Source organism: Ailuropoda melanoleuca, chromosome 5, assembly GCF_002007445.2.
Source record: "Ailuropoda melanoleuca isolate Jingjing chromosome 5, ASM200744v2, whole genome shotgun sequence".
NCBI classification, from domain to species: Eukaryota; Metazoa; Chordata; class Mammalia; order Carnivora; family Ursidae; genus Ailuropoda; species Ailuropoda melanoleuca.
In genome coordinates this window covers 55,732,574-55,759,528 of record NC_048222.1, presented here as the reverse complement: position 1 = coordinate 55,759,528, position 26,955 = coordinate 55,732,574, and the positions used below count along the sequence as shown (strand labels likewise).

The 26,955-nt window shown below is 36.9% G+C and overlaps 1 protein-coding gene across 7 annotated transcripts in view; it reads right to left on the bottom strand.

The window, feature by feature from the left end:
• Positions 1-8,806: 8,806 nt before the first annotated feature.
• The window catches only part of GABPB1 (GA binding protein transcription factor subunit beta 1), a 67,072-nt gene continuing 48,923 nt past the window's right edge, over positions 8,807-26,955 (bottom strand). For 4 of the 7 annotated variants that reach the window (XM_019800936.2, XM_002920417.4, XM_034660991.1 and 1 more), the window contains 3 exons: positions 19,815-20,000; positions 16,883-16,998; positions 8,807-10,314 (listed from right to left, as the gene is read on the bottom strand). In XM_019800936.2, coding sequence (XP_019656495.1) covers positions 10,162-10,314; positions 16,883-16,998; positions 19,815-20,000 — 455 coding nt within the window. In that variant the 3' untranslated portion in view covers positions 8,807-10,161. Of the gene's footprint in view, positions 10,315-16,863; positions 16,999-19,814; positions 20,001-26,955 lie in introns of all 7 variants that reach the window. The other 3 variants (XM_034660990.1, XM_034660993.1, XM_034660994.1) reach the window with 2 other exon arrangements.

Below are 26,955 nucleotides of genomic sequence, written 5' to 3'. Positions count from 1 at the left end.
ACCTCACACTGGAGGGAAAGATGGGAAAGAACCAGACTGGCCTGGGTCCAACTCGCTTCAGGGTGATCCTGGTTATGCCACCCTCAGAGTTTTTGGAGACTGAGCAACCAGACTTTGGGAAATCTGAACCGACTGAACTATTGGATGAAATTTCCCTGGGGAAGCAAACCCACCCCTGGGGGTCGAGAATGAGGCTATCCCTGGATGCAGTGGGAATTCTCCCGAAGAAAGGAAATGAGGATTCAGGGACATAGGTTTTAGACTAGAGGGCATTGAACATGGGTCCGCAGAGGTTGTTGGCTTGCTCAAGGGACATGCTCCCAGTGGACTGGCTACACAGGACAGCAGATCTAGAATTCCTGGGGCTGGGGTTGGAGGGGTGGAGCACAACCACGGGAGTCCCTGATACGGTTAGATACAACTGGGGCCACATCTGGTAGCAATGAGAAGTTTTCTCTCCGTGTTTCCTTGTCTCTCTATCTCTGTCTCCCTGTCTCTGTCCATCTCCCTCTCCCCACCCCCACTCTCTCTCCCTACATTGTGCTTTTCTTCTGAAACCCCTAGTTTCCAGAAAAATCTTGTTATACAAGTTACAGCTTGATTTCAGCTGTGTGGTGGGAAAGAGAGAAGGGCTTATGGAGGGCAAGAGAGGAGAACAGCCTACAAGAAGAAAAACCTGGCTACAGGATGTCATCTAAAGCACTCAGCACTTCGGGGCCAGCAGGAGGTAAGGGATCGCCAGCACAGATTTATGGAATATGAAACTAGAGCATACTCTGGGGGAATTTCCAAAAACATGTGCACACTGGTGGGGGTTGAGGAAAAGAGAGTCAGGTGAAAGACTGGATTTGATGGGGGGGTTAGGTTGGGGTGTGTGATCAAGGATGGGGACGTAAACGATTTTAACGAGGGCATTAAAATGTATGTGTGCAGGGAAGCTTGGGTGGCTCAGCCCGTTAAATGTCTGCCCTCAGCTCAGGTCATGATCCCAGGGTCCTGGGATCGAGTCCCACATCCGGCTCCTTGCTTAGCCGGGAGCCTGCTTCTCCCTCTGCCTGCTGCTCCTGCTGTTCTCTCTCTCTCTCCTTCTGATAAATAAATAAATAAATAAATAAATAAATAAATAAATAAATAAATAAATAAATAAATAGAATCTTTTAAAAAACTTACATGTGCAGTAATAGGCACAAGATTATGGTAGCACTGTTTGTAATAACCAAAAGCTGGAAATAGCTTAGAATCTTAGAATGGGCACATTGTCGATATCACACAGGGCAATACCCCACAGCAATGAAACTGAGCCAGAGGTATAAGCAACAACACGGGTAAATCTCAAACATGATGTTCAGTCAAATAAGCAAATTACCAAAGAATGTTTCCATTTAAGTAAAGTTCAGAAAGAGATAAAACGATTGCTTAGAGGTGACACACATGTGCTAAAAATATACAGAAAAAGCAAGGAAATGATTATCACAAAGTCAGAAAGCTCAGAAGCATATCGTGGGGGGTGGGCAGAGACATTGCTTCTGGAAGTCTGAGAATCTGTTATTTAACCTGGGTGTTAAACTGCACATGTATATACACAATTTTGAAAAAGAAAAAAAGATTACTGTTTCATACCCATAAGTAAGCATACCAGCCTGGGTATACCAAATGTATCATGTTTTATAAACCTGAAGTGTTTACTTAACTATATATATATTGAACATCTTTGGCTATCAGTGATATTCTTTTAGGGCATCTTTTTTTTTTTCTTCCAAGATTTTATTTAAATTCCAGTTAGTTAACATAGAGTGTAGTATTAGTCTCGGGAGTAGAATTTAGTGATTCATCACTTGTATATAACACCCAGTGGTCATCACAAGTGCCCTCCTTAATGCCCACCACCCATTACCCCATCCCCCTGCCCAGCTCCTCTCCAGCAACCCTCCATTTGTTTCCTAGAGTTAAGAATCTCTTATGGTTTGGGGCGCCTGGGTGGCACAGCGGTTGGGCATCTGCCTTTGACTCGGGGCGTGATCCCGGCATTGTGGGGATCGAGCCCCACATCAGGCTCCTCCGCTATGAGCCTGCTTCTTCCTCTCCCACTCCCCCTGCTTGTGTTCCCTCTCTCGCTGGCTGTCTCTATCTCTGTCAAATAAATAAATAAATCTTAAAAAAAAAATCTCTTATGGTTTGCCTCCCTCTCTGATTTTATCTTATTTTTCCTTAACTTCCCCATCTGTTTTGTTTTTTAAATTCCACATATAAGTGAAATCCTACGGTATTTGCCTTCCTCTGACTTCTTCAGTTTAGTATAATATACTTAGGCTCCAACCACGTCGCTGCACATGGCAAGATTTCATTCCTCATAATATATATATATATATATATATCCGTACACCACATCTTCTTTATCTAGTCATCAGCCGATGGACATGTGGTCTCTTTCCATAAATTGGCTATTGTTGATACTGCTGTTACAAACATTGGGGTGCATGTATCCCCTCAAATCCGTATTTTTGTATCTTTTGCATGAATACCTAGTATTGCAAATGCTGGGTCATAGGGTAGCTCTATTTTTTAACTTCTTGAGGAACCTCCATACTGTTTTCTAAAGTGGCTGCACCAGTTTGCATTCCCACCGACAGTGTAAGAGGGTTTCCCTTTCTCCAAATCCTCACCAACATTTGTTGTTTCCTGTTTTGTTAATTTTAGCCATTCTGACAGGTGACAGGGGTGAGGTGGTATCTCATTGTGGTTTTGATTTATATTTCCCTGATGATGAGGGCTGTTGAGCGTTTTTTCATGTGTCTGTTGGCCATTTGTATGTTTTCTTTGGAGGAATGTTACAGCATCTCTTTTAACAGCCATAATTTAGCCAATCCCTATTTTGAGCATTTGGGTTGTTCCTAGTATTTTACTGTTGTAAGTTATGCAGCAGTGAACATCCTTGTAGTCTGATTTTTACACATATCTTTCAAAATGATGATGAAGAAAAAACAAAGATCCAGTTTGAGTGTGGTGTTGTGGAAAAAGAAACTAGAGCAATTAGAAGAGACTACCTGGGCTGTATATGTGGACGGCTGAGTAAGGGGAAGTCATGTTAGACATATATGAGCTAATATCTGGAAAGGGCTCAAACAGACCAGTGCTATGTGATTGTTTGCTACAGTGACTGGTTTTGGTAAGAAATAGAAGCAACTATCTCATGTTTATTATTATTTCAATCCCTGTCACCTCTTTCTTCCCCAGCTTTATAGATATAATTGACATATAACATTGTATTTTGCCCCCTAATAAGCTCTGGGTCCAGATGTGATCTGGGGCCGGTCTACAAGGGGCTTATGGTGGGGAGGAAGGAAGTCCACCTTCTTTCAGACAGGAGCCAGCTGCAAGAGTAATCAGGCTTAGGAGTTCACTTGGGAAAGTAGGTCAGGATAGAGTTGATAACAAATACTGCCTTAGGACAACGGAAGACCACACCTTTTTGTCCAGAGGGAGAGGGAAAGGCTAGAATAACTGCCCTTCACATCCTTTCAATAGAGTGCTGCCTCTTCTACGTATTTCCTCAAAGTAGAGTTAACAAATGTTTACTAAGTACTGACCACTATGTCTTGTGGTTTTCATACACACTATTGGATTCAGTCTTCAAAATCACCTGGGAAAGTCATCTTCTAGCTCATTCTAGAGAAAATGCATCTCAAGGCAATTAAAATGTTTGGCTAAAATTACACACAATAAAAGGGTCAAAATTTGAACCCAGCACTATCTGATGCAATACTCATGTTCTTTCCTTCACACCAAGATGTCACTCAATTTTGTTATCTGTGACTCTTAAGACACCAGACCTCTAGGAGTAGGAGGCTAGTGAAATCCTAATTTTTGGAGGCTCTGTTCCATGCGCTCAAAGACTTTATTAAACATCATGTGCAATAATTCAAACACTCGTCCTTTCAAATATAATTTGAAATAGACAACCATAAAATATCCAAATATAAATATATAAAATATAAATGATATAAAATATCAAAAGTTAGAGCAAGAATTGAAAAAAATTATCTTAGGTAATATATTACATCTCTTAAATCTTTCCCTTCTTGTATACTTTATAAAAAGGAAATCGTATTGAACTAAAAAGAAAAAGGAGCAAATTATAAATTAAAATTTCATCCCACCTTTAGTTAGACTCTCCTTGAGTGTTAGATTCCTATCAGACTTGGGATTCTCCCTCAGCCTGGCATTGAGAATCGTGTATCGTAGACATCCAGTAAATATGTACTAATCAAGACCGTATACACAAATTTTAAAAAACAGACAGTGGGAGAAGATATTTAAAACTCATACAACCAGCAAAAGATCAGTTTCCAGGGGTGCCTGGTGGCTCAGTTGGTTAAGCACCCGACTCTTGATCTCAGCTCAGGTGTTGATCTCAGGGTTGTGAGTTCAAGCCCCACACTGGGCTCCATTCTGGGTGTGGAGCTTACTTAAAAAAAAAAATCAGCCATGAACTGGCAATTCACAGAAGAATAAACACCAATGGACAAGAAACAGCAGGGTAAAATGTTCAACCTCACTAGTAATAGGAAACTACAAATAACGAGAACAATTTCATACCAATGAGGGTTGCCAAAAATATTCAAGTGTGACAGAATCAGGTGTTGGTAAAATATTATGGGAAAATGAGAATTCTCATCACTCTTCACTATTCACAGCTACTTTAGAAAGGAATTTGACGGCGTTTGGTAAATTGACTACCCTAGACCTAACAATTCCATTTTCTGGGGGAAACTTAGCACATGTATGTAGATAGTACAGAGAGTACTATTTGTAATAGCAAAAAATTTGAAGTGATAGGGACGCCTGAGTAGCTCAGTCAGTTAAGCGTCTGCCTTCGGCTCAGGTCATGATCCCGGGGTCCTCGGATTATCGTGCTCCTTGCTCAGCAGGGAGCCCACTTCTCCCTCTTCCTTCACCTGCAGCTCCCCCTGCTTGTGCTCTCTGACAAATAAAATCTTTTTTAAAAATTAGAAGTGACATATCTATACATAGAACAAAGAATAAATCAATTATGGCATTTTCTTATTTAATTTTATATAAGTCAAAATGAGTAAGTATTCAAGTATCAATATGAATAAATGTCTAAAATGCTGATAAATTGAAAAAATCAGAATGCAGAATGACTTATGTATAGAATGACAGCTTTACTAAAGTTTAAAAACACACACAAAACTCTACCATATACTTACAAAATTTGGTGTGTAGTAAAAACATGAAAATGTGGATAGACTGAAACATCTCAACCTCAGGATAGTGGCTGTCTTTTGGTGGGAGGGGAGAGAATGGGATGCGGAAGGGGAATAAAGGGACTTCAACACCATCTAGACCATTCTGTCTCTGAAAAGATTTGAAGCAAACAAGACAAACGTAAGATTTATTAAACTTGGGTAGTAGGTACATGTTTGCCATACTGTTGTTCTGTCCTCTTCTACAGGTTTTGAAGTTTTCATTAAGCCAACAACAAAACTAATGAGTATTGAATTGCACCTAACAAAGGTAGTAAGCATACTTAATAATATGCTTCAGTGTTTGATGCCAAAAGACTCTATGATACTGGGCAGAAATACTGGGAAGAGTCAGTTCTCTACAATTCACTTCTAAACAACTTTTTTAAAAAGGAGACTAGGCTCACTCAAGTATAAGTTTTCTTAATATTAATATTTTTCTATAGCAAAATAAGTGAACACAATTTAAACTTGAAGTAACTCCTTAGTTATAACGATGGCAAATCTAGAGTAATTATGAAAAATGGTAATACAAAAATGAATGCTTTACTTTTACCTGACACACAAATATATAAGAAAGTTATTTCAGGAAAGTCAGACATTTAAGTAATCTAGAAAACATACTACATATCAACTGTGCACATGAGATCGAAGCTACTTAAATGAAAAACTAAGCAATTAATAAAGCATAGTGGACAGAATCACAGAGACCACATCAAAATTTTTCCAGTAATTAAATCATAGTTTTTTGGAAGTTACAGTATTTATCTAAAAATGAAGAGGCGCCTGAGTGGATCAGTAGGTTAAGCATCTGACTCTTGATTTCGGCTCAGGTCAGGATCTCAGGGTCCTGGGATGGAGCCCCACGTGAGGCTCTGCACTTAATGGGGAGTCTGCTTGAGATTCTCTCCCTCCACCCCTTCCCCCAACTTTTGCACTCTCTCTCAAAGAAATATTAAAAAAAAATAAAAATGAAGAGCCCTCAGGAAATATACCCAAACTATATTCAATATTTGATTATTGTTAAGTTGAAATATTTTTAAAGATGCTCAGGATATCAAAATGACCAAAAACTATTAAGACCATCTCTCTGTATATCTCTACATTTGGAAAAGTTTTAACAAGTCACAAAAATATTGATATAAAAATTTTGATTTGGAACCAGAAGCATATCTCCAGTGGTAATACTGTGTTTTCCATCATGGGTTCCACAGAGTCATCTAAGAATGAATTCAGGGAGCTTACTTACGTCAAACTGAATCCACATGCATTGAGATGTTCTCATTTAACACGGAGAAAGCAAATAGCAAGCATCATTCAAAACTACAACAGACTAGCTATCTATAATGAAATCCAAGTACAGTAAATATTAACAAATTTATTAGTTAGTTCATTCCTAAGTTGATCTGACATGCTGGAGGAGCTATTTATTCAATAGAAGCTAGGTGAATAGAAAAAAAATTTTTTTTCTATTTGCTATATAAGCCTGAGTGCTAATGCCTTGGGAACCCATCCATATGTGTTCCATATGGAGCTCATCCACAAAGGTTCCTCCAATTGTTTTGTGATTGTATCTGAAAAGGTTTTTCTTCTTGCCATATTTTGAGTCAGTTCTCAAGGTCTTCCAGGTATTAAAGTACAAAGACAATTTTGTAGATTTTATCAGGAAGCAGCTACGTATAGAGTAAAACAGAAAAAATCAGTCATATCAGCACAAAACACCCATGAATAGGTCTATCAACTCACCAATTCCTGTTACAGGCAAGCGTTTCTTCTAATTTTCAATAAATAACATCATAAATAATCATGCTGAAGAAAAAATATACTGCATAGATTCTCATTAGCAATGTTTTGGATAAAAATATTTATATACAAATCTTTCTGTCATAAACAAAAATGGCATGAGATTTCACATTTATTTCCCTCCTCCACTTAATTTTGTTCTTTTGAATGTCAGAGGAAAGCTCCCCAACTCCCAGCCCCCCACCACCATAAAGAAATAAAGCAATCCAGTGTCAGAGTAAAAGAATAGAGTACTAGTCTGACATTCATATCATGAAAGATTGACATAAGAATATTATTTCTAAAAGCCAATAAAAACATGACATCACAAGACCTTATGGGAAGTAATTACGATATAAATAAAATAAATACCAATAAATTAAAATTAGTTAAGAAGTACAGTCCCTGCAGATACTATTTGCCAGATGAGGCTTTCTGAAAGCATCACAGATCCAACTTAGAATTCGTAATCCTAGAGTTCCAATAACTGTACACAGGGAAGGGTTAAATCTGAACCAAGTAATTAGGTAATCAAGACAGCCAATGAGCTCCGTGTCTAGATAGTATGTAACTATTCTAGATGCACAGGAAAGAAGCTAATTCGTTAGAGGAATTAATTCTTTAGGCCCTAAGAGTTAGGCATTAGGGCTTGTTTCCCTCCCAGAACCCTAGCTGAGTAAGGCTGCTCTAAAAGGTGTTAGTTCACACATCAGTGGAAATAATTAACCATCAATGTGGTAACCAAAATGACCTTTAACTACAAAACCATCATTAGGTAGGGGAAGCACATTAAGTATGGATTTCTGAAAACTTCTCTATTATTCTGTCAATTCCTTTAATCTTCTGTTCAAAACACCATCGAGAATTAGAATGCAAAGCTTTTCCAGCCCATCTGAAAACAGAAGCTAAAAAAAAAAAAGTAAATAAACCATTGTAAATTTGTTATAAATTCTTAGTCTAACTATTGATTTCGCAGCACACTGGATCAGGTGTAGATGACTGAGGAATTATACAAGTTCAGCATAACACTGGAACTTGTCCCAAAGACATCTATTTACCTGATACTATCATAGACTTACTCCTTTCAAATACCAATTATTTTTTCCCATCTATGTCAGATGTTACTGTAAATCAAAATTCCTTCTTGTACCAGGTAAAGTCTCTAGCACAACAGGAGACTGGAAATCAAAGAACGAATTAAATCAGCTTTCAGGGGCTCATTTCCAACACCGTCTCAGGGCTCTTTGGGGCCAGTCTGGTCTGGCAGCAAAGTCTACAGTGGTTTGCACTCTGGGATAAAGATACTGGTCCTTCTTCACTCCAACCTGCATATGTCAAAGGCACTCTGCCTAACAAACCCATAAATGCACTAAAGTAACAAGAGACAGAAAAAGTAGCATCACGCTACTGAAAATATGGCTTAGCATTTGTAAAACCTAGTTTTAGGTAATTTAAAAAATATGTCAAATTTAGTGGAAAACTGAAAAGGTCTTTTTCTCGTCTTTTTAGAGTTCTTAAATTTGCTCTCAAACCTTTCTAAGTTCCCAAATAGCAATTATCAGGCTGATAGTTCATAGATCCTTTTATTACCTTAACAATTATAATAACACCAGTGAGAGCTAGCAACCTCCCAAGAAATTACCTCAAGGATTTGTAAGACACAGTGTGAAGAATATACGTATTCTCATTCTAGTGGAATATGGCTGTAACATACAGAACAAAATTTTTAATGTGTGGTCAAAATATAAGTCTACACTGAATGTATGTGGAAAAGATATTTAATTGTAAAATAGAAAAGTAGGCCAGAGTACAGTTTTAAGGGTAATTGCTTCTTTATACAGATAGGTGATCTAGAAGGGTCTTAGGGTTAAACATTTTCATAAAGCAATAAGACATTAAAAAATAAAGCAAGAAAAAGGAGCTTGAAGTTATGTTTTACAAAAAAGAATGAACAGTATGTCAGAGTTTAATGTCCATACGTTGCAGAATTCAACAATATTGTGATGAGAACAAGTCACAGCACAGACATTCAGCTTTCACAGGGAAAAGTAAAAGTTATGTTAGACATATCTAGCATCACTGTAGTACAAAAAGTTCTTGTTCTACATACAAAAGCATTTTTTTTCCATAAGAATAATTTCCTGGGGGAAATGAGTCCATGAAATATTTCAGAAACCCATATGCTCTGAGTATTCCAAAAACATTATCTTAAAATCCAGTGCCTTAAAGTGCTTTCATGTGGAAATCATGATGGAAGGCACAAAATACAGTTTCACGTCCCCACTATGAAATTTTCAAAAAAGCATAGATTTTGCAGTTTGCAAATTCAAGTTATCTTGTAAGCTGCTCCTTCTAAGAACATTGTCATTCCAATAAAACCAGCTGCTAGCTTACTTAAATTCCAATGACCTATAGAATAAAAGGATTTTTTCCCCTAGTTCACTTTCGTCATCTTTGTGGGAAAAATATGTATGCAAGTGATGCATTTTGAAATTATAAAATGTGCAGAATATGTACAAACAGAAAGTTTAAAAAATATTTGCTTCATATACATGGAAATCTACTTGGGTATAGCTGAAATTGAACAAATATAAAAATTTGCTTTCTAAAAAATGTTTTCAGAGAATCTGAGACAACTTAAAGCTGTACAAAGATTTCCTGGGAGAAATCTTCTCTTCATATAGAAGTTTATACCTACAGGAGGAATTCCAGCATCAGTCCACCACATAATTATTAGATAACATTTGGTCTAATCAACAACGATCACCCTTAAAACTGTTCTGTTTCTGAGAAATTAAGGTTCATACTAAAATCAAAAAGAATTCACAAAAACAGTGGCTTATTGTGTTTTTGGATATCTTCAACAATCTTTAGAACTCATTTGGAACTGTAAAAAAACAAAAACTATTTACAGAATTCAGTTTTAAATACATTTCACAACTTCTAAAGTAGAGTTTTATGTTACAAGGATTCAGAGCTCATGGCTGAAGTCCGACCGTCGATCCGTAGTCTCTTCTGTTGACATGGCTTCCTGTGACTGCGCCTTGTGGCGTATAGTTCAAGACTGTGTTCTTTCTTAACCAAAAGCAAATTCAAACTACGTGTTCGTAGTTAATTAAACAGCTTCTTTATTAGTCTGAAGACGAGTCATAGCTTCTAATTTTTGTCTGTAGGCCTCTGCTTCCTGTTCTTTCTTTAGAAGCTGCTGTCGATATTTTTGTGCTTCTCGATTTGCTTCATCCAGCTGTTTCTGAAGCGCTTCTCTCTCCTAATTGAAAAAAAAAGGTTTTTTCAATGTTTGCACAAATACATGATTAACACATACAAGCACGCCTCCTTCAAACAGAAAAACCTGTCGGAGCTGGATGCAGCCACCTATTGATATTTCCAAGACGTCTTGCTTTGTCTACCAATTCATTAGCAATTAAAGCCCCAAGTTTTGTGCTCCATGCTCTGACAGAGATTAGTTTCTGACCTCAAGAAAGCATTCCCTAATTAAAAATAAGATTAACATAATGAACCCAGGTTGTGGACCTGTACTTCTACATGTATGACAAAGACCAGTGAAGAGCTTTAAGAGAGAAATATACCTCTTCACACCTCCATCTGTGATGTTTTTATGTAAAGGTATAATAAATTATAAAAGTTAATATTTTTTGAACACTCATTATGTGACTAAATAATGTGATTCCCAATAACAAGACTCAAAAACAGTGATTATGCCCATTTTACAGATGAGGAAAACAATGCTCAGAGATGACGTAGCTTTCCATGGTAACACAGTTGGGTTTACGAGAGTCTAAAATTACTACTTTTAATACTATCTTCTTCTCTGGTAACAAACAAGATTCCTCATCTGTAAAACAAAGAGTGTTGGTCTAGATTAATGTTTCCTAAATTATCTCATTTTACAAACCAATAAAATAATAATTTCTCTACTGTGATTCATTAAATTATACAAATATTAAATATACGTATTAAATTCCTCAATAAACTGAGAGCTAAACACAAATCTAGTCCAATGAAAATGATACCCTTTCTCCTCCTCACTCTTCCCCTTTTCAGCTGCCTAAGGGAAAGCATTTCAAAGACTCCTTTCTCATACCTCCAGTATGCATGTGGACAAAAGCTCAACCCGCACAGGCCCAAGCTCAACCTCATTACAGAGGCCCAGGATCTCTTAGTGGGATGGGAGCTCAGGACAGGACCATGACTGAACATAAGAAATGCCAGGGTCACCCTGGACAAGACACTCAACCAGACAAAACTGAAGGTGAGGGTCAGCAGCCTACGGGGGAAGAGGACAGTATGAGAGTCTCTTCCATTACTTCCTTGACTCTCATCCATTGTGAACACTAAAAGATCCCCTCCCCTTCACTATTCACATGGTCTCCAAGGAGGAGCAAGTATAATACTCCTTCCTTCCTTTGATCCCATTACCTTCCCCATACTGGGAATGAAGCTAAATCCAACACGTATTTTTCCCAAGTCCACCAAATGTGGGAATGATTGATCATACAAGTAGTCTCCAAATCTTCCATTTACACAAAATGTACAAGAAGAAACATAAGCACCCTTCATCTCCAATTTAAGAAATGCCCACGCCTTACCCTGCTACCCTTTTCTTATCCCCTTCTTACCCTTTCTCCAGGCAAGATGGCAGAGTAGGAACAAGTCAGAAAAGATACCCAAGAGTTGAGCCTCAGGTAAACAATCACCACCATTACCTTGGCAGTGAACTATGGAGAACTTTGAGCATGCCGGTGGAAAGGGTGGGAGAGGGGTGCTGCTTCGCCGGGAGTTAGACCGCCACCTCTGGCAGATGCACTCATGGCCATGAATAAGTGCTTTAAAATTTTACATGTGTTAAGAAATAAGATCCTTTGATAATGATTTAAGTTTTGAATTTGGGAGGAAATCCTGGAACACATTCTCTAACTCTAAGGTATCTTCTCGTACTAGCTCTTCATTAACAGCAAGGGATTCACAATTACTCAGCAGATGAAAGCAAACTGAGTGAGGCAGTCTAACAGTAAATACAGTTCAATTGTTTTCCTTATTGCATATTTTTATTTCAATTAGAATATATCTTCCTCTAAATGAAAAGACAGCTCCCTTCTGCCTACTAGGCCAAATAGACGATTCATGTTACACTGCGTTTCTTGAATGTATCTGTAAAACCTGAAAGATAAAGGTCATTAGCACTACTCTTGGAATACACTTAGTCCTCACGATTGAAAGCACAGTTAACATTACTTTTTTTTTAAGTGTCTCCATTTTTTTACTTCTCAAGAATATAGGTGTTTGGGGAGAGAATCTTCTTGCCACCTCACTTTTCAAAGCAAAAATCTTTAAAATGTGGAAAATATCACTTCTTATTTTACTCAGAGATCCTTTGTTTACAAATTTATTTGTTAAATGTTTACCGAACTTTTATTACATGCAAGACATTTCCTTAATGTAAACAGCAATTTGGTTGTTTCACACATGAATAGCCCAACAGACTGACATTTGAGATTTACATTTAAATAGAAATACCAATCCTATAGTTTTGACCTTTTGCAATAAAAGCATGTAAAAAGGACTTTGACATTTGTAAATAAACACACCTTCACCTAATAATAGGTAATACTACAGTATTTTTTCTTTAACAGTCTAACACTGAAGAATTCCAAAAAAGTAAATTCTGATGATAATCACGATTTGGTAGCAATTGAGAAGATATTTATCTTACACAGCAACTCCAAACCCAAGCAATGAAATGACAAGGCAAGGGAAGACTTGAGTTTGCTTTTTTATTTTGAAACAAAATTCTTGAATTCAGCTCCAGCTGGTAGCAATTCTCTGGAAACAGTGTTATCATTTTTAATTTTCTAATATTCAAATTTATTTTTACCTTAGCTAAGGCAAAAAGTCATTATAGTGGTTTATCTCTTACCATACTTCTATAAAATTTTGGAAGATAATAAAAGCAACTAACACTTAATGAGTATTTATGATATGCCCATGGTTGTACCAGTCCTTTACATGCATTCTCATTTAAACTTTACAACAATCTGATAATGTAGGTGCTGTTATTTCCTCCCTGTTACTGATGGGAAACCAAACTTTAAAAGGTTACATAACCTGACCAAGATAACAATCAGAAAATTATAAAATAAAACCATATTCTTAACCATTAAATATTTGTTTAAAAAAAGAGAAACTGGGGCTCCTGGGTGGCTCAGTCAGTTAAGCATCTGCCTTGGGCTCAGGTCATGATCCCAGGGTCCTGGGATGGAGCCCCACGTCGGGCTCCCTGCTCAGCCAGGAGTCGGCTTCTCCCTCTGCCCCTCTCCCCACCACCTGTGTTCTCTCTCTCTGTCAAATAAATAAGATCTTTAAAAAGAGAAAGACAGAAACTGGGCAGGACGTGTGAGCTGTTCCCTTGTGTATAAACATCAATTTTCCAAGTGCCATGGACCAAATATGATCCTGTTTTTATAAATAAAGTTTTACGGAAATAATGCATGCCTACTCATTTTCAAAGTGTCTGCGGCTACTTTCCCACTACAACGGCAAAAGTGAGTAGTGAAGCACAGACTGGACAGCCCACAAAGCCGAAAGTATCTGCTATCTGGTCCTTTGCCTACTCCACCCCTAAAGAAAAAACATACCAAAAAGAGACAGGAGGGGCACCTGGGTGGCTCAGTTGGTTAAGCATCTGCCTTAGGCTCAGGTCATGACCCTGGAGTCCTGAGATCAAGCCCTGAGTAGGGCTCCCTGCTCAGCGGGGAGTCTGCTTCTCCCTCTCCCATTACTCCTCCCCCAGCTCCTGCTCTCTCACTCACTCTCACTCACTCTCTCTCTCAAATAAATGAATAAAAATCTTAAAGAAAAAAAAAGAGATAGGAGTATAGAAAATGTTCAACTTTGATAGATCAAAGAATATCAATAAAAGGAAAATAGACTGAAAAAAACTGCATCAAATAAAACATTATGTGTAAAGTTTACAGAAAACAATTTTTAAAAGAACACTAAGGATCTCAATCTATCACTGGTTAGAAGACACAAATATTTCATTTGCTAATAAACATATTCATCTGTAACCTCCATAGCAAAGAAAAGGTAAAGGTATTTCCTGAATTCACACAACTAAACAGCAGAAAAAATCTGTTACTTCTAATGCACTAATTATATTTCTTCCCTCCCACATTACAAAAGAATTAACTGATTCCATATAGAGCACACTGCTTCCAAAAATATCTTTAGTGCAGTAATATCAAGGGGGTGATATGATAAACATTATTGCAGTTTGGTGTCTTATTCATACCTCCCCTTCGAAAAACAAATCTATTTCATTTCCTATATTGCTATAATGCAGATATAAAAGCTTCAGTGTTCATAATATTTTCTACAATTTAAACCAATTCTGTAGAGATTATTAATACACCTCTCCAATGTTAGTTGGGAAACTGTAAATATAAATTCTTAACACTTTGACTTATAAACAGGCACTTTGGCAGTTGTGGACACACACATGCAGAGAAAACTCAAACATGTTCGATTTTGCATAATGAGTTAATTTTTTTAATTCCTGTACAGCAGAGCCCCTCAATCTCCACATGGATATTTTGGGACCAGATAATCTTTACTGTGGGGGCTGGCCGTGCACTGTAGATGTCCAGCAGCATGCCCAATCTCTGTCCCCTAAAGGTCAGGGGCACACCCCTAGTTAATGACAACCCAAAATGTCTCCAGACATTGCCACAAGTCCCCGGGGTCAAAAGTGCCCCAGTTGAGAATCACTGCCTGCAAGAAACCTTTTTAGTTAATGGTTAAGTTGTCACTTAGAGTATAAAAGTTTGCCCCCAAGACAACTCCATTGGTCACCTAAGAAAACAAGTTCAAAAGCACCACTCTGTGTATTATAAGGAAATGATTACCTGGTTTGATGAAAACATTGGAGGCCTCTCTTCATTCTATATCCCCAGCCCCCCTCTACCATCTAGACTCACTGTATGCTTCAAGGTCTCTCTGTGACAGCTCTAGAGATCATGCAACCTTGGCTTGAACATTTCTGGTACGGAGAATGAGATTTTCAAGACCAGAAAGCTCTAATTATGAAAAACAAAACAAAACAAACAAAACACTTCTTTTACACCAAACTAAAACTCCATCTCCCTAAAGTTCTATACTTGGTTCTAGTTGATTTATATACACTAATTCATGCTTTCCTGTTACCTGTAATTATGCTCCCTGGTCTCTGAAAGACTAAGAGGGGAATCAGGCTGACCTTTGAGAAAAACAGCAACACTTATGGGTTACTAGGTAAATAAAGGTACAGGCTGCACAATCACTGTTTTAAATATATAATTTGTTTGATTTATTAAGCTTCTGTTTAATAAAAATTCAAGTAATTTTAAAATGTTTTATTAAATAGTTAACGCAAAAAAAATAGTTAAAGCAAAGTATATGGCAAAATTTTTTCACCTTTTTTCACCTATCCAGAAAAAATCATCTGACATCAAAACAACCATATTTAAAACATTACTAAATAATAAGTATATTGATACTGTTCAACGGAATAAATTGCTAGTTTGTAAGAACTTCTGTATACTGAATATCATTTTAAATTTTGAAGAAACAAAACAACTTACCCTCAATAATTAAAGTCATACTTTTACCCAACATTCTGGTTAAGCCATGAATCAGATTCTTGTTAATTCAATAATATATTCTTTGTGATTCTGGCTTAAAGATGTTACACTTAAATGAACTAGAGCAAAGATATATTCTAGTTGTCCTCAGAACTATGTTGCTTTTTAGTGACTTTTTTAAAAAAAATCCTCTTTTCCATGAAACAAGACACTTAAGAATTCCTAGATGTTCACCAACGTTTACTATTTAAGATATTCAGCAACATTTACTGGTCACGTATATCAGATATTATGAATATGTATGTAATGAGTATGATGACTTTTTAAATTCTGATAAAATCTCCAAAATGTAGATACTGTTACCCAAAACTCCAACTTGAGAGAAAATAAAACTGAAATTCATGAAAGGTAAGATAACTTGCCTCAAAGCTAATAGGGGCAAGGGGTAGAATTCAAATCCAGCTCATTTAATTTCAAGTCCAACGTCCTTTACACTGCAATTCATCTTTCAAAGTTATTCAAGAATAATTTTATTTTCACTTTATATGAGTTAATATCAAATTCAGGGAACACAGTTTTATTTACAGTCATGTGAGGAAAAAAACCTGTGAGGCACTATGGTTTGATTACACTTCCAAACTAGTTTCGGAGGTGGGGGAAAATGGTGAATCCTATCAACAGCTAGTCTTAATTAAAATTCCTTCTTAAAGAATTTAATAGTGAAATAAGCAGTTACTTATGGCTTTTTAAAAAATAACCTAGTCGACAAACATCAACATTCTTTAAAAGGATCCTCCAGCCCAAAAAGGCATTTGCATTTCACTTTCAAAAGAAAAGAACGTTTTTTGTCAATATACAGTGACATTTCCTTTGTGACTTGTGAGAATGATGCATGTAAATTTAATAGAAAATAAAGGATGGAGTGCAAGAACCAAATTCATTACAATGTTACCACGATGACAGACTTTGTTATAAACAAATTCTTCACTCATTCATTCATTCATTCAATATGTATTTATTGAGGGCTTGCTATATGTATAAGCAAATTATTAGACAAAATAATATATGGACTTTCATTCTGTATCAAAACAGCACTGTCAGTAATAAATATAAAAGACAAAAAAAAAAATCTAGAAAAGCAAACTGAATTTATTTTGGATGACTGCAGCAAAACACACCGGGTAAAAGACTCCTTACTTCTATTTCTGCAGACTCCACCCGGTTTTCAATTATTTCGATACATTGTCTCTTAGCTGGTGGTTCTTCGCTTATAACAGTTTCTTCAGCAATGTCGGTTGCTGGTACTGTTAATACTAAAATAAAAAAAAAAGTATACGTTACTTCATTTTCGGCTAGGTTTTAGTAGAAATAAAACTAGTTGCAACATTGTTGATGCAACTCATGTAAAATAAAGAGATCCTGAAACAATACTGTAAAAGCATTAATTTTCTTTTTATTAGGATATCCATATTTGTCTTCAGGGTGCATTTTTAATGAACACTATCTATTGTTTAAGGTACCTATTTTTTTTAAAAATCTAAAGATAACATATTTATTATATAGATGAAAATCAAAATAAGCATAATAATCACTTTTATTGGTTTCTTATTGTTCTTGTGTTAACTTATATAAAAACAAACATGAACATACATTCTCAGTTTTTTTCTACAAAAGGCAGCATGCACACAACAGAGACATGTTCTGCCTCTGCTTTCTTCCCTCCATGAACCTAGGCTATCTTTCATCAGTACATACAGTGCTGGCTTTTATTTAGCTGCATAATATTCCACTGTGTGGACACACCATTATGAACGTTGTCTGTGTATAAACTTTGCTTGTTTTTCTTTTGGATTGTTGGACTTTGTCCCTAATCTTTAGTATCTCTTTATACAGACATAAACATATATATACATAGAGAGGCTGTCCTTGCTCTGTATAGCAAGCAGTGCGGGACCACAGAAAAGACTGTGCAAGCTGGAACCATGCAAACCAATTTTAATAATCAACGGGGAAAATTACAATTGTGTTACAGCCTTTAAAGTTCTTTATCAAAATATTAAAAACTCTCTCATTTCTAAATGTAAGCAGACATGAAAAAAAGTAAAATTTTCAGTACACTGGAATTTAAAACATTAGTGATATTGAGAATTAGAGAGTTTTATTTCTTTTAACTCATATTATATTATACTTACAAATTAACCCAGGAAGAACTGCAAACCTTCTATCTGCTTCACTGGACTGTCTGCATAGTCTGTACATATTCATATGTCAGTTACACATTTTTGAATTGTGGAGGCTTTAAAAGTTTATCTTAATATTTAGTAAGCTCCTCTCATTGCTCTTCTTTCCCAGAGTTTTCCTTATTCTTCTTCCCTTCTCCCCCCATTAATATAAACTTCAGAATCTGTTTGACTAGTTACAGGAAAAAACCTGTTAGTCTCTGTTATGGCCTGAATTGTGTCCTCTCAAAATTCAAATGCTTCAATCCTAACCCCCCAGTCCCTCATAATGTGACTGTATTTGGAGATCGGGCATTTAAAGAGGTAAATAAGGTAAAATGAGGTCACATGGGTGGGCCCTAATCCAATATGACTGGTGTCCTTTTAAGAAGCAGAGATTAAGACACAACACAGACTGAGGGACGACCACATGAGGACACAGTGAGAAGGCAGCCATCTGCAAGCCAAGGAGAAAGGCCTCAGAAGAAACCAAATTTGCCAACACCTTGATCTTGGACTTCAACCCTCCAGCACTGTGAGAAGATAAATTTCTGTTGAGTCGTTCAACCCGTGGTATTTTGTTGTGGCAGCCCTAGCAAACTAAAACAGTCTTTCTTTCTTTCTTTTTTTCTTCCCCCATATCACATTACACTTACAAATTAACTCAAGAAGAATGGAGAGCTTTATGATAGTGAATCTTCTCAATCAAAAACATGACATTTCTTTCCATTTGTTCATGGGATGAGATTAGTCTGTCTGTATAATGGCCAGGTATTAGAAACATTGTATCTGCTTGATACAAACTATGAAAGTTTCCTTATTTCTGTACGATTTGAATTAGTTCTTTGAAGCTTTGTGAAAGCATCTGGGCCCAATCCACATCTTGGACGAGCCATCAGCAGATTTCTGCAGAATAGAACAGAATGGCCTCCTAGGCCTCACAGGTCAAGGGGTTCCTCTTCTGCTGCTATAGAGGCAAACGTTTTCCCTGAGACCTGGTCGCTCTACAGTGCCATATAACCCCTGTCACTCTGAACCAAACCTCTAGCTCTAGCCCTTTCCTTCCCCAATTCCTTCACTAGCCATGAAGGGACACCGTCTCTGCAATCCTAATTATTTTCTAAAAGGTTATGCATGTGCACACACATTTTTTGGGGGGGGGATACTGGGTACATGGCAATGCTTGCTCGGATAGGAATTTTCTGCACCTTCTCTTTCTGCTTCCTCCAGCATTCATACCTTATTCTACCTCAGCCCTGCTTACAGCACCTCCTACACAGACTGGGACCTGTCTTGCTGAGTGTGTATTTATTGCAAATTTTTTAGCTCAATCTCTTTTCTTTTCTCGATGCACCACTGTGGGTTTTTATAAAGGTGCTCTTGCCCAGGCTCTAATGGTCTTAGATGGTTTTGGCAGCACTTAAAATATGGAATTTTATGGTTTTCTCAGCCTTTTGTTTAATCTTTCTTACTCCTCTCAGTGGTTTCCAAGAGGGAAAAAAATGGGAAAACTATCAACAAAGCTGCTAAAAGTGGTTACCACATTCCTACTACAAGTCCTAAGTCCAACTTCTTTGTAAGGAGCCTTTTCGTACATGGTATTTTTAAAAGACTGTAGGCTATCTGAATTGCAATAAGCAGCATAAGGAATTATTGTCCAAAGTGGATTCTCAATTGTTTACGTAAGCTCATTTTCCAGCCAGAAACCAATTCTTCTTTCCACCTAGTATATACCCAGAGAAAGCAAGTTAATTTCAATACTAATCCAAGCAAATAAAATTAGCCAATCAAGTCTCTTGCAAAAGGTAACAAAAATATAATTTAAGGCAGAAATAAATGCTTTGAGAAACATCACAATTTCCCGAGCATTGAGAATAAATTCAAACTTTATGCACATGCCTACTACCAACCTTGTTGTCCATCTGGCATGGTCACAATGATGGGCTGACCTATTCCACTGGTCGGAATGGAGTGCAAATTTCCCAGCTGAATTCCGTCTGTGACTATTGTGATGACTTGCTGACCCCCTGAACTAACTACTTGCTGAATGGCACCATCCACAGATTCTGCAGTAACTACCTCCTCCGTAGCCACTACTGGAAAAAATACATATATGTAAAAATCAGTGAACACAGATAAAAGTATGACTAGGAGTTGATCTTTGCTTTGCTACTTTTGTTTTTCACGCTTTTTATGTGACACAGAAAAGCTCTTACATGGTTTTTATTAAGTTCACTCTGCAGTGGTGCTGTACATTACCTATGTAAACCATTGACTATAAGCCCAAAATTTACAATTGAGTTCTGACTACGCATGTGTATATTTAAAAAATAATATCTCTTCATTTAGTTATATGAGTAGAGAATTTATAAAATCTCCTAAGGTCAAAGATATAACAAGAGTTACACCTGCTTAATTGTACAATCCAAAAGAGAATTTTGTATGTGGTTATACTCCATTTATATTTACATGAGTTGATATGCATTTTCATATTTGATGAGAAAAGAAAATGTATATTTTTCAAGTAAGCAGAATAATAAACAATATCCCCTTTTTGGATTGTGTGAGCAAGGGTTGCCTTGATAGTAAGTGGCACACAGATCGAGGACTGTATGATAGTGAGTAATACAGTATATTAACATTTATATAAATAAAATCCAAAACTATGTTCTTAATATTTTGTGAGAGGCCCAGAGAGGATTCTGGCGCTGAAAACAGCCCCCCTGGCTTTGCCTGGGTAAAGAAATCACAATTTAATGCTGCCAAAATCTTTTCCCACAGGCAACCCTATGCCCAACTACTGCTCCAAAATGACATATGTACAGGAACATTCACAGCGGCTTTACTCATGATAGTAAAAGACTTGAAATGAACCAGTTATCCATCAAAAAGACGATGGATAAACCAACTGAAGTAGATTCATATGCTGGAATACTACACAGCAATTAAAACGACTAAATACAAAATATGGATAAATCTGACAAAAATCATGCTCAGTGACATAAGTCAGGTACAAAATATATACTGTGTTCTTCCCATTCATGAACTAAGCAGTGATTATACAGGAGTAATCATGTTGAGATAATTCATTATACTATACACTTATGATCTGTGCAATTTTCTGTATGCATATTACACTTCAACAAAGAAGCATCAACAGGAATAATGACGGATATTCAAGAAGGCACGTGATGTGATGAGCACTGGGTGTTACACACACCTAATGAATCACTGAACACTACATCAAAAACTAATGATGGACTACTGTATGTTAGCTAATTGAACTTAACAGAAAAAAGAAAAAAAAAGGAATAGTGACAATAATGGATTATAACACAATGAATCTTTAAAAATCTATTTGTCCGTGGGGCGCCTGGGTGGCACAGCGGTTAAGCGTCTGCCTTCGGCTCAGGGCATGATCCCGGCGTTATGGGATCGAGCCCCACATGAGGCTCTTCCACTATGAGCCTGCTTTTTCCTTTCCCACTCCCCCTGCTTGTGTTCCCTCTCTCGCTGGCTGTCTCTATCTCTGTTGAATAAATAAATAAATAAATAAATCTTAAAAAAAAAAAATCTATTTGTCCGTAATAATACTTCATGAAAAAGGGCAGAAAGGGGGAAAGAGGAAAGATCTTCTTGAAAAAAGAATGACATTGAACACTATATCAAAAACTAAGGATGTACTGTGACTAACATAACATAATAAAAAAATTTTTAAAAAAGAAGAAAAAAGAATGACATCTAATTAACAAAACAAGAAAAATTATCATTGTAACCCCCAATGTAATAACTGATTCAAACAAGGGTCACCAATGGATGTTAAAACCACTGAAATGTTTCAAGAAACAAGATATTCATATATTCGCATATATGCCAAAGATTAGTAAGGGGGAAACGTGCTTATAAAGACCTGGCAGTGACCACTCTCACCAAGCAGTCATGATCGGGATGGCCTCACAGGTGCCTCCTGATGGGATGCAATGTGACATTACACATTATCACTTGTGTTCTTCCTGGAAATGTTTGGCCTGCATCTAATTATTATTAAACAAATGAATCCAGAATGAAATGATCGTGCACACAATGGACACAGACTCTACGAAGATTTCAGTGTCAAAAAGAACAAGGGAAGTGGTAGGGGCTGCCCTAGGCTGGGGGAGACTAAAGAGACACAACCAAATACAATATATGAACTTTGGATACTGGATGAAAAACAAACACCTTCTAAAGGATATTTTGGGAATAACTCGGGAAACTTGAATGTGGACCACATGTCAGATACTCTTACTAAATTAATGTTGATGTTTTTAGGAAATATAATGGAGCTATGAATGTGTAACAGGCTGTCCTTGTTCTTGGGAGATATATGCTGAAGTATTTAAGGGTGAGGTGTCATGATATCTGCAGCCACTTGCAGATAATTGGGCATAATAAAAGTGCATGTGCATGTGTGTACATGCAGGTGTGGCAAGATTTTAACAGGTGGCGAGTACAGGTGAAAGGTATAAAGTTTATCCTCCAGTTTTTCTATGGGCTTGAAAACTGTCAATCTAAAAAAAATGTTTTAATGTAACATTTAACATACATAATTCTGAAAAATAATTACAAATAATTACATAAAATAAAGAACAGTTCAATATAATTCTGAAAAAAGAAATCACATAAAAACTGTTTGTATGGGGCGCCTGGGTGGCAGAGAGGTTAAGCGTCTGCCTTCGGCTCAGGGCGTGATCCCGGCATTATGGGATCGAGCCCCACGTCAGGCTCCTCTGCTATGAGCCTGCTTCTTCCTCTCCCAACTCCCCCTGCTTGTGTTCCCTCTCTCGCTGGCTGTTTCTATCTCTGTCGAATAAATAAATAAAATCTTTTAAAAAAAAAAAACTGTTTGTAAATGATATGGGTTTTCTTCATCGACTATGTGAGGCAACACTTTACAAAAAGTGCAATTAAATAAAACCATTCTCTCCTGAGTCCTGTTACCAACCGTTCAGATGCACAGGTGCTCTGAAACATGCTAAGTTGCTACCAACTCCCTGTAGAACATCATGGGTATCAATGAACTCCTTTTTCAAAAAAGTCAAGTATGGGGACCCTAGTTTTCAAAGACGTACTCATGGTACGGCAACAGATCTGGCTGCAATCCTGTGATTCTGTTATTTGGTAATAATCAAGGGTCACAGTACAAACTGCAGAAGAGAATACTGAAAATACAAAACACCTTTATGTTTTGAGTTCTCTCATTTTTGTTTCTCTTAAACTATAATTAGGCTTTATCACCAAGCACTTAAGAAAATTTCAGGAAGATAATTATAAAATGAAATGTAGGGCATGAAGCAGTAATATATTCAACAGAACAACTACTAAGGTTTTCAAACACATTAACTATTGCTTTGATTTTTCTTAAAAATATCCATATGAAAAAGAAATGTTCAGTCTGGCTGAATGCTAATTACAAGTAGTAAATACTTTAAAGCATAATCATATGTAAGAAATTTCTGAGATCACACACAATCAAGGCACAACTCAAGAACTTTCATCTTTGCAGTATTCCCAATGACTATCATTAAAATAATAGAGTTCCTCCCTTTCATCTAAAAAGTTTTCTTTTTAAGTTGTGCTATAGTAAGGAATATGAGAAAAAATTATAAGGAAACCAATTACGTAAGACGACAAAGCGTGCCCCAGAAACCCTAAGAACAACCCAACAGTGAAATGTTGAAACATGTAAGAATAAAAGAGAGAACCTAAAAACTTTAAAAAGAGTGTTGTTTAAAATACACACACACACACACACACGCCCCTCTAAATGTAAAACCCCAGGATAAAAAATAAATAAGTGTAATATTCATTGATCAAAATCAAGTTTGTAATATATAAAGAGAGCCTAGATAGCCTACAGCATCATTGAAAATATCGGCGATCTCACTCAACAAGACTTAATTATAATTTATATAATTCAAATAAGAGAGAGAAAAAAACTGTCTTTAAGATGATCTGAGGATTGAAAATTCTACATATAAATGTTTCAGTGTGAAAAACTGTGTTCAATGAAACCATTCAAAAGGTACTGGGCCTGGGGCGCCTGGGTGGCTCAGTCGTTAAGCGTCTGCCTTGGGCTCAGGGCGTGATCCCAGCGTTCTGGGATCGAGCCCCGCATCAGGCTCCTCTGACAGGAGCCTGCTTCTTCCTCTCCCACTCCCCCTGCTTCTGTTCCCTGTCTCGCTGGCTGTCTCTCTGTCAAATAAATAAATAAAATCTTTTAAAATTAAAAAAAAAAAAAGGTACTGGGCCTACAATTGAACCTGAAATTAAAAACAAAAAAGCAAAACAAAAACAATCTTATGAAGCCCAGTAAACTTATCCCTTAAAGCCAATTCACTTTTACTGACCTATTGTAGGAACAGCAGAAAAACAATCTGCAGAGGGGACCTGATTCAAATTTCACTATTAGGAGAAAAGAGGGAAACAGCCGCCAGATGTGTTACTCCTCTGGAAAAACACCGTATTAACAATCAACAGAAGTTGCTCTAAAGACAAAAAGAAAGGTGGTCACAGATGTCTATTTAATCAAGAGATTATATAGCTGGGCCACAAAAAAAAAGTATGGCTAAGCAAAACAAAACCAATATAGGACTTCAGGCTAGAGCCATAAAATCTTTTCACTTCTTGTCTCTTTGCCAAATCCTAATCCATGCCACCACGACCTCTTCCCCAGCTGATTGCATTAAGATTCCTCACTGAACTCCCTTTCAGAGCCTGCCAAAGTAATCGTTTTCAAAGTCCTTCATAACCTTACCTTCAACCACTATGAGTTACTCTCCCACTCACTGGGCTCAGCCACATGCGCCTCTAAAGTGCCCTGAAAAGGACCAGCTCTTCCCGGCCTCAAAAGCTTTAGAAGTGTCCCTCTTCCTCAAATGTTCTTCCCCCGATGTTTGCTCTACTAATTCCTAATTCATCTTTAGTTGAAATGTCTCTTCCTCCAGAAAGATTGTCTGAGCCACCAGACTAGGTGAAAATCCTGCCTCCTTTACAGGTAGCACTGACCACAGTTATTTATCAGGGTAACTGCTGGACAGCTTGTTCTACCAAAAGACCACATGTTCCACCAGGGCTGGGACTGAATCAGACTGCTCACCATTTTCTCTCTAGCACCAAGCAGAGTAACCAAGTCATAAGATACACTCAACAAAAATCTGTTCACAGTGCATGAAAAAATGATACTTTTCTCATTATAAATGAATAGCTGTTTATAAACAAGAAGTCGAAATTTTAGCACAAGAACAGTTCTGAGTTATTCCTTTAACCCAAAACATGATCTATCCCTTCGTGAATTTTTACTGTTTGTGCATTTTTGTTTTGTTTTAAAGCAAAAAGAAAGGGAGTAAGAGTTTGAGTTTCCTGGAGTTTTGATTTTTCAAAGAGAAAATACCTGTAACAGAGTGGCCCGTAAGCTTTGGTAGAAAGAGGATAGCATAACTGCCTCTGTTTGTTAGTAAAGAGTAAACCATTACATGGCCGTGGTTTTCCTCGTGAGGAAAGAAAGCAGCTGCAACCTCCCAAAGAAATTTTTTTTTTACTTTTCTGTATCTTCATTTTGGAGTAACTTACAAAATGGAATGCACTAGAATGCATTCTCATCTATTTAAATCCCTATATCCCATCCATTAAAGAAGGATATAGGAACAAAACATTTATTTCAGCAGACTGCTTCAAAAGACATACCTCAGGAGTAAAGCAAGAATAGTGATGCTTTTGTTTGATAGAAGACAAAATGATAATCACACAGTTACTCTTATCACAAACCAAATCATAAACATTGTAGAAGAGACCAGTCCACTGATCACCAAAAAGCTGCAATATATTATAGTGGTCACAGTCACACAACTTAGGAATCAATCAGACCCTTGAGCACAAAACTCCTTTCACCACTTAATGGCCATGCTACCTTGGGCAAAATTATTTAACTTCATAAATCTCAGCTTCATCATATCTAAAATGAGAGTACTACTTTACTTCCCAGATCCTAACTACAATGTCCTTGGAAAAAATCTATGTAAATATTTTCTAAAATGGGGATGAGCCTGACAACTGATGTTAAGAAAAACTGAACAGCCATGAAGCAGAGAAATAATTAGCGTGAGCATGTGGAAACTGAGCTGTGAGAAGATACTTCTTTATCTGATCACACACCTCAGCTGAGTTATTTACACTGGTGGCAATGTACTCACCTGAACTTTAACTTAATTCGGGCTCTTAAACTACCTTCAAAAAGATTCCATTATGATGTAACATTGAAATGAAAAATTACTACGCTCACAAAAGACTGTAAATCACACATGATAAAAGTCAACTGAAATTCCTAATCTCTCAGACTAGACCATATATAACACTTACAAAAGTAGAAGTTGGAGGAGTTGGTATGACTAATTCATGGAGCCAAATATCTAAATGTCAAAATTTCAGCTGACCTTCAGGAAAAGTTGCTTAATTTTCAGAGATACATGCTTTAATTAAAGACAAAAAATGCCAAAGTTTAACAAAATAGAAACCACCAATAAAGTAATTTTCTTTGCTATGCTTATGCAACGACAAAGACGCTAAAGAGATCCAGGCACAGGTTATAAAAGCAGCATATCCATACGATGATGCACATAACTGCTAACGGCCAAAAGTGATTCTGAAAAATCTTACGACTCCCAAATACAAAGGCTTAGATTCCAACATGGATTATGCTGCTAAAGAAGCTGGAGAACAGATAAATGTTTATTATCACTAGTGAGTAAGGAAAAGAGAGAAAAAGAGAGAAGAGAGAAATAGGTCCATCTTTCTCCCTGAAAAAAACACATCTTTCAATCAGTAGCACCTTAAAGAGTCAAACCCAGTAATACGGATCTTCAAGCTTTTTGGTGAGGGTTCAGTCAGATCATAAGTAAAACATTTACCACAGGGCCCAGCACACAAGTAAGCACTCAATGATCTGTTGTCATTACTGTTATTATTAGGCACAATTTGAAAAAAACATGAATTTAAATGAGTGGCAATAAATTA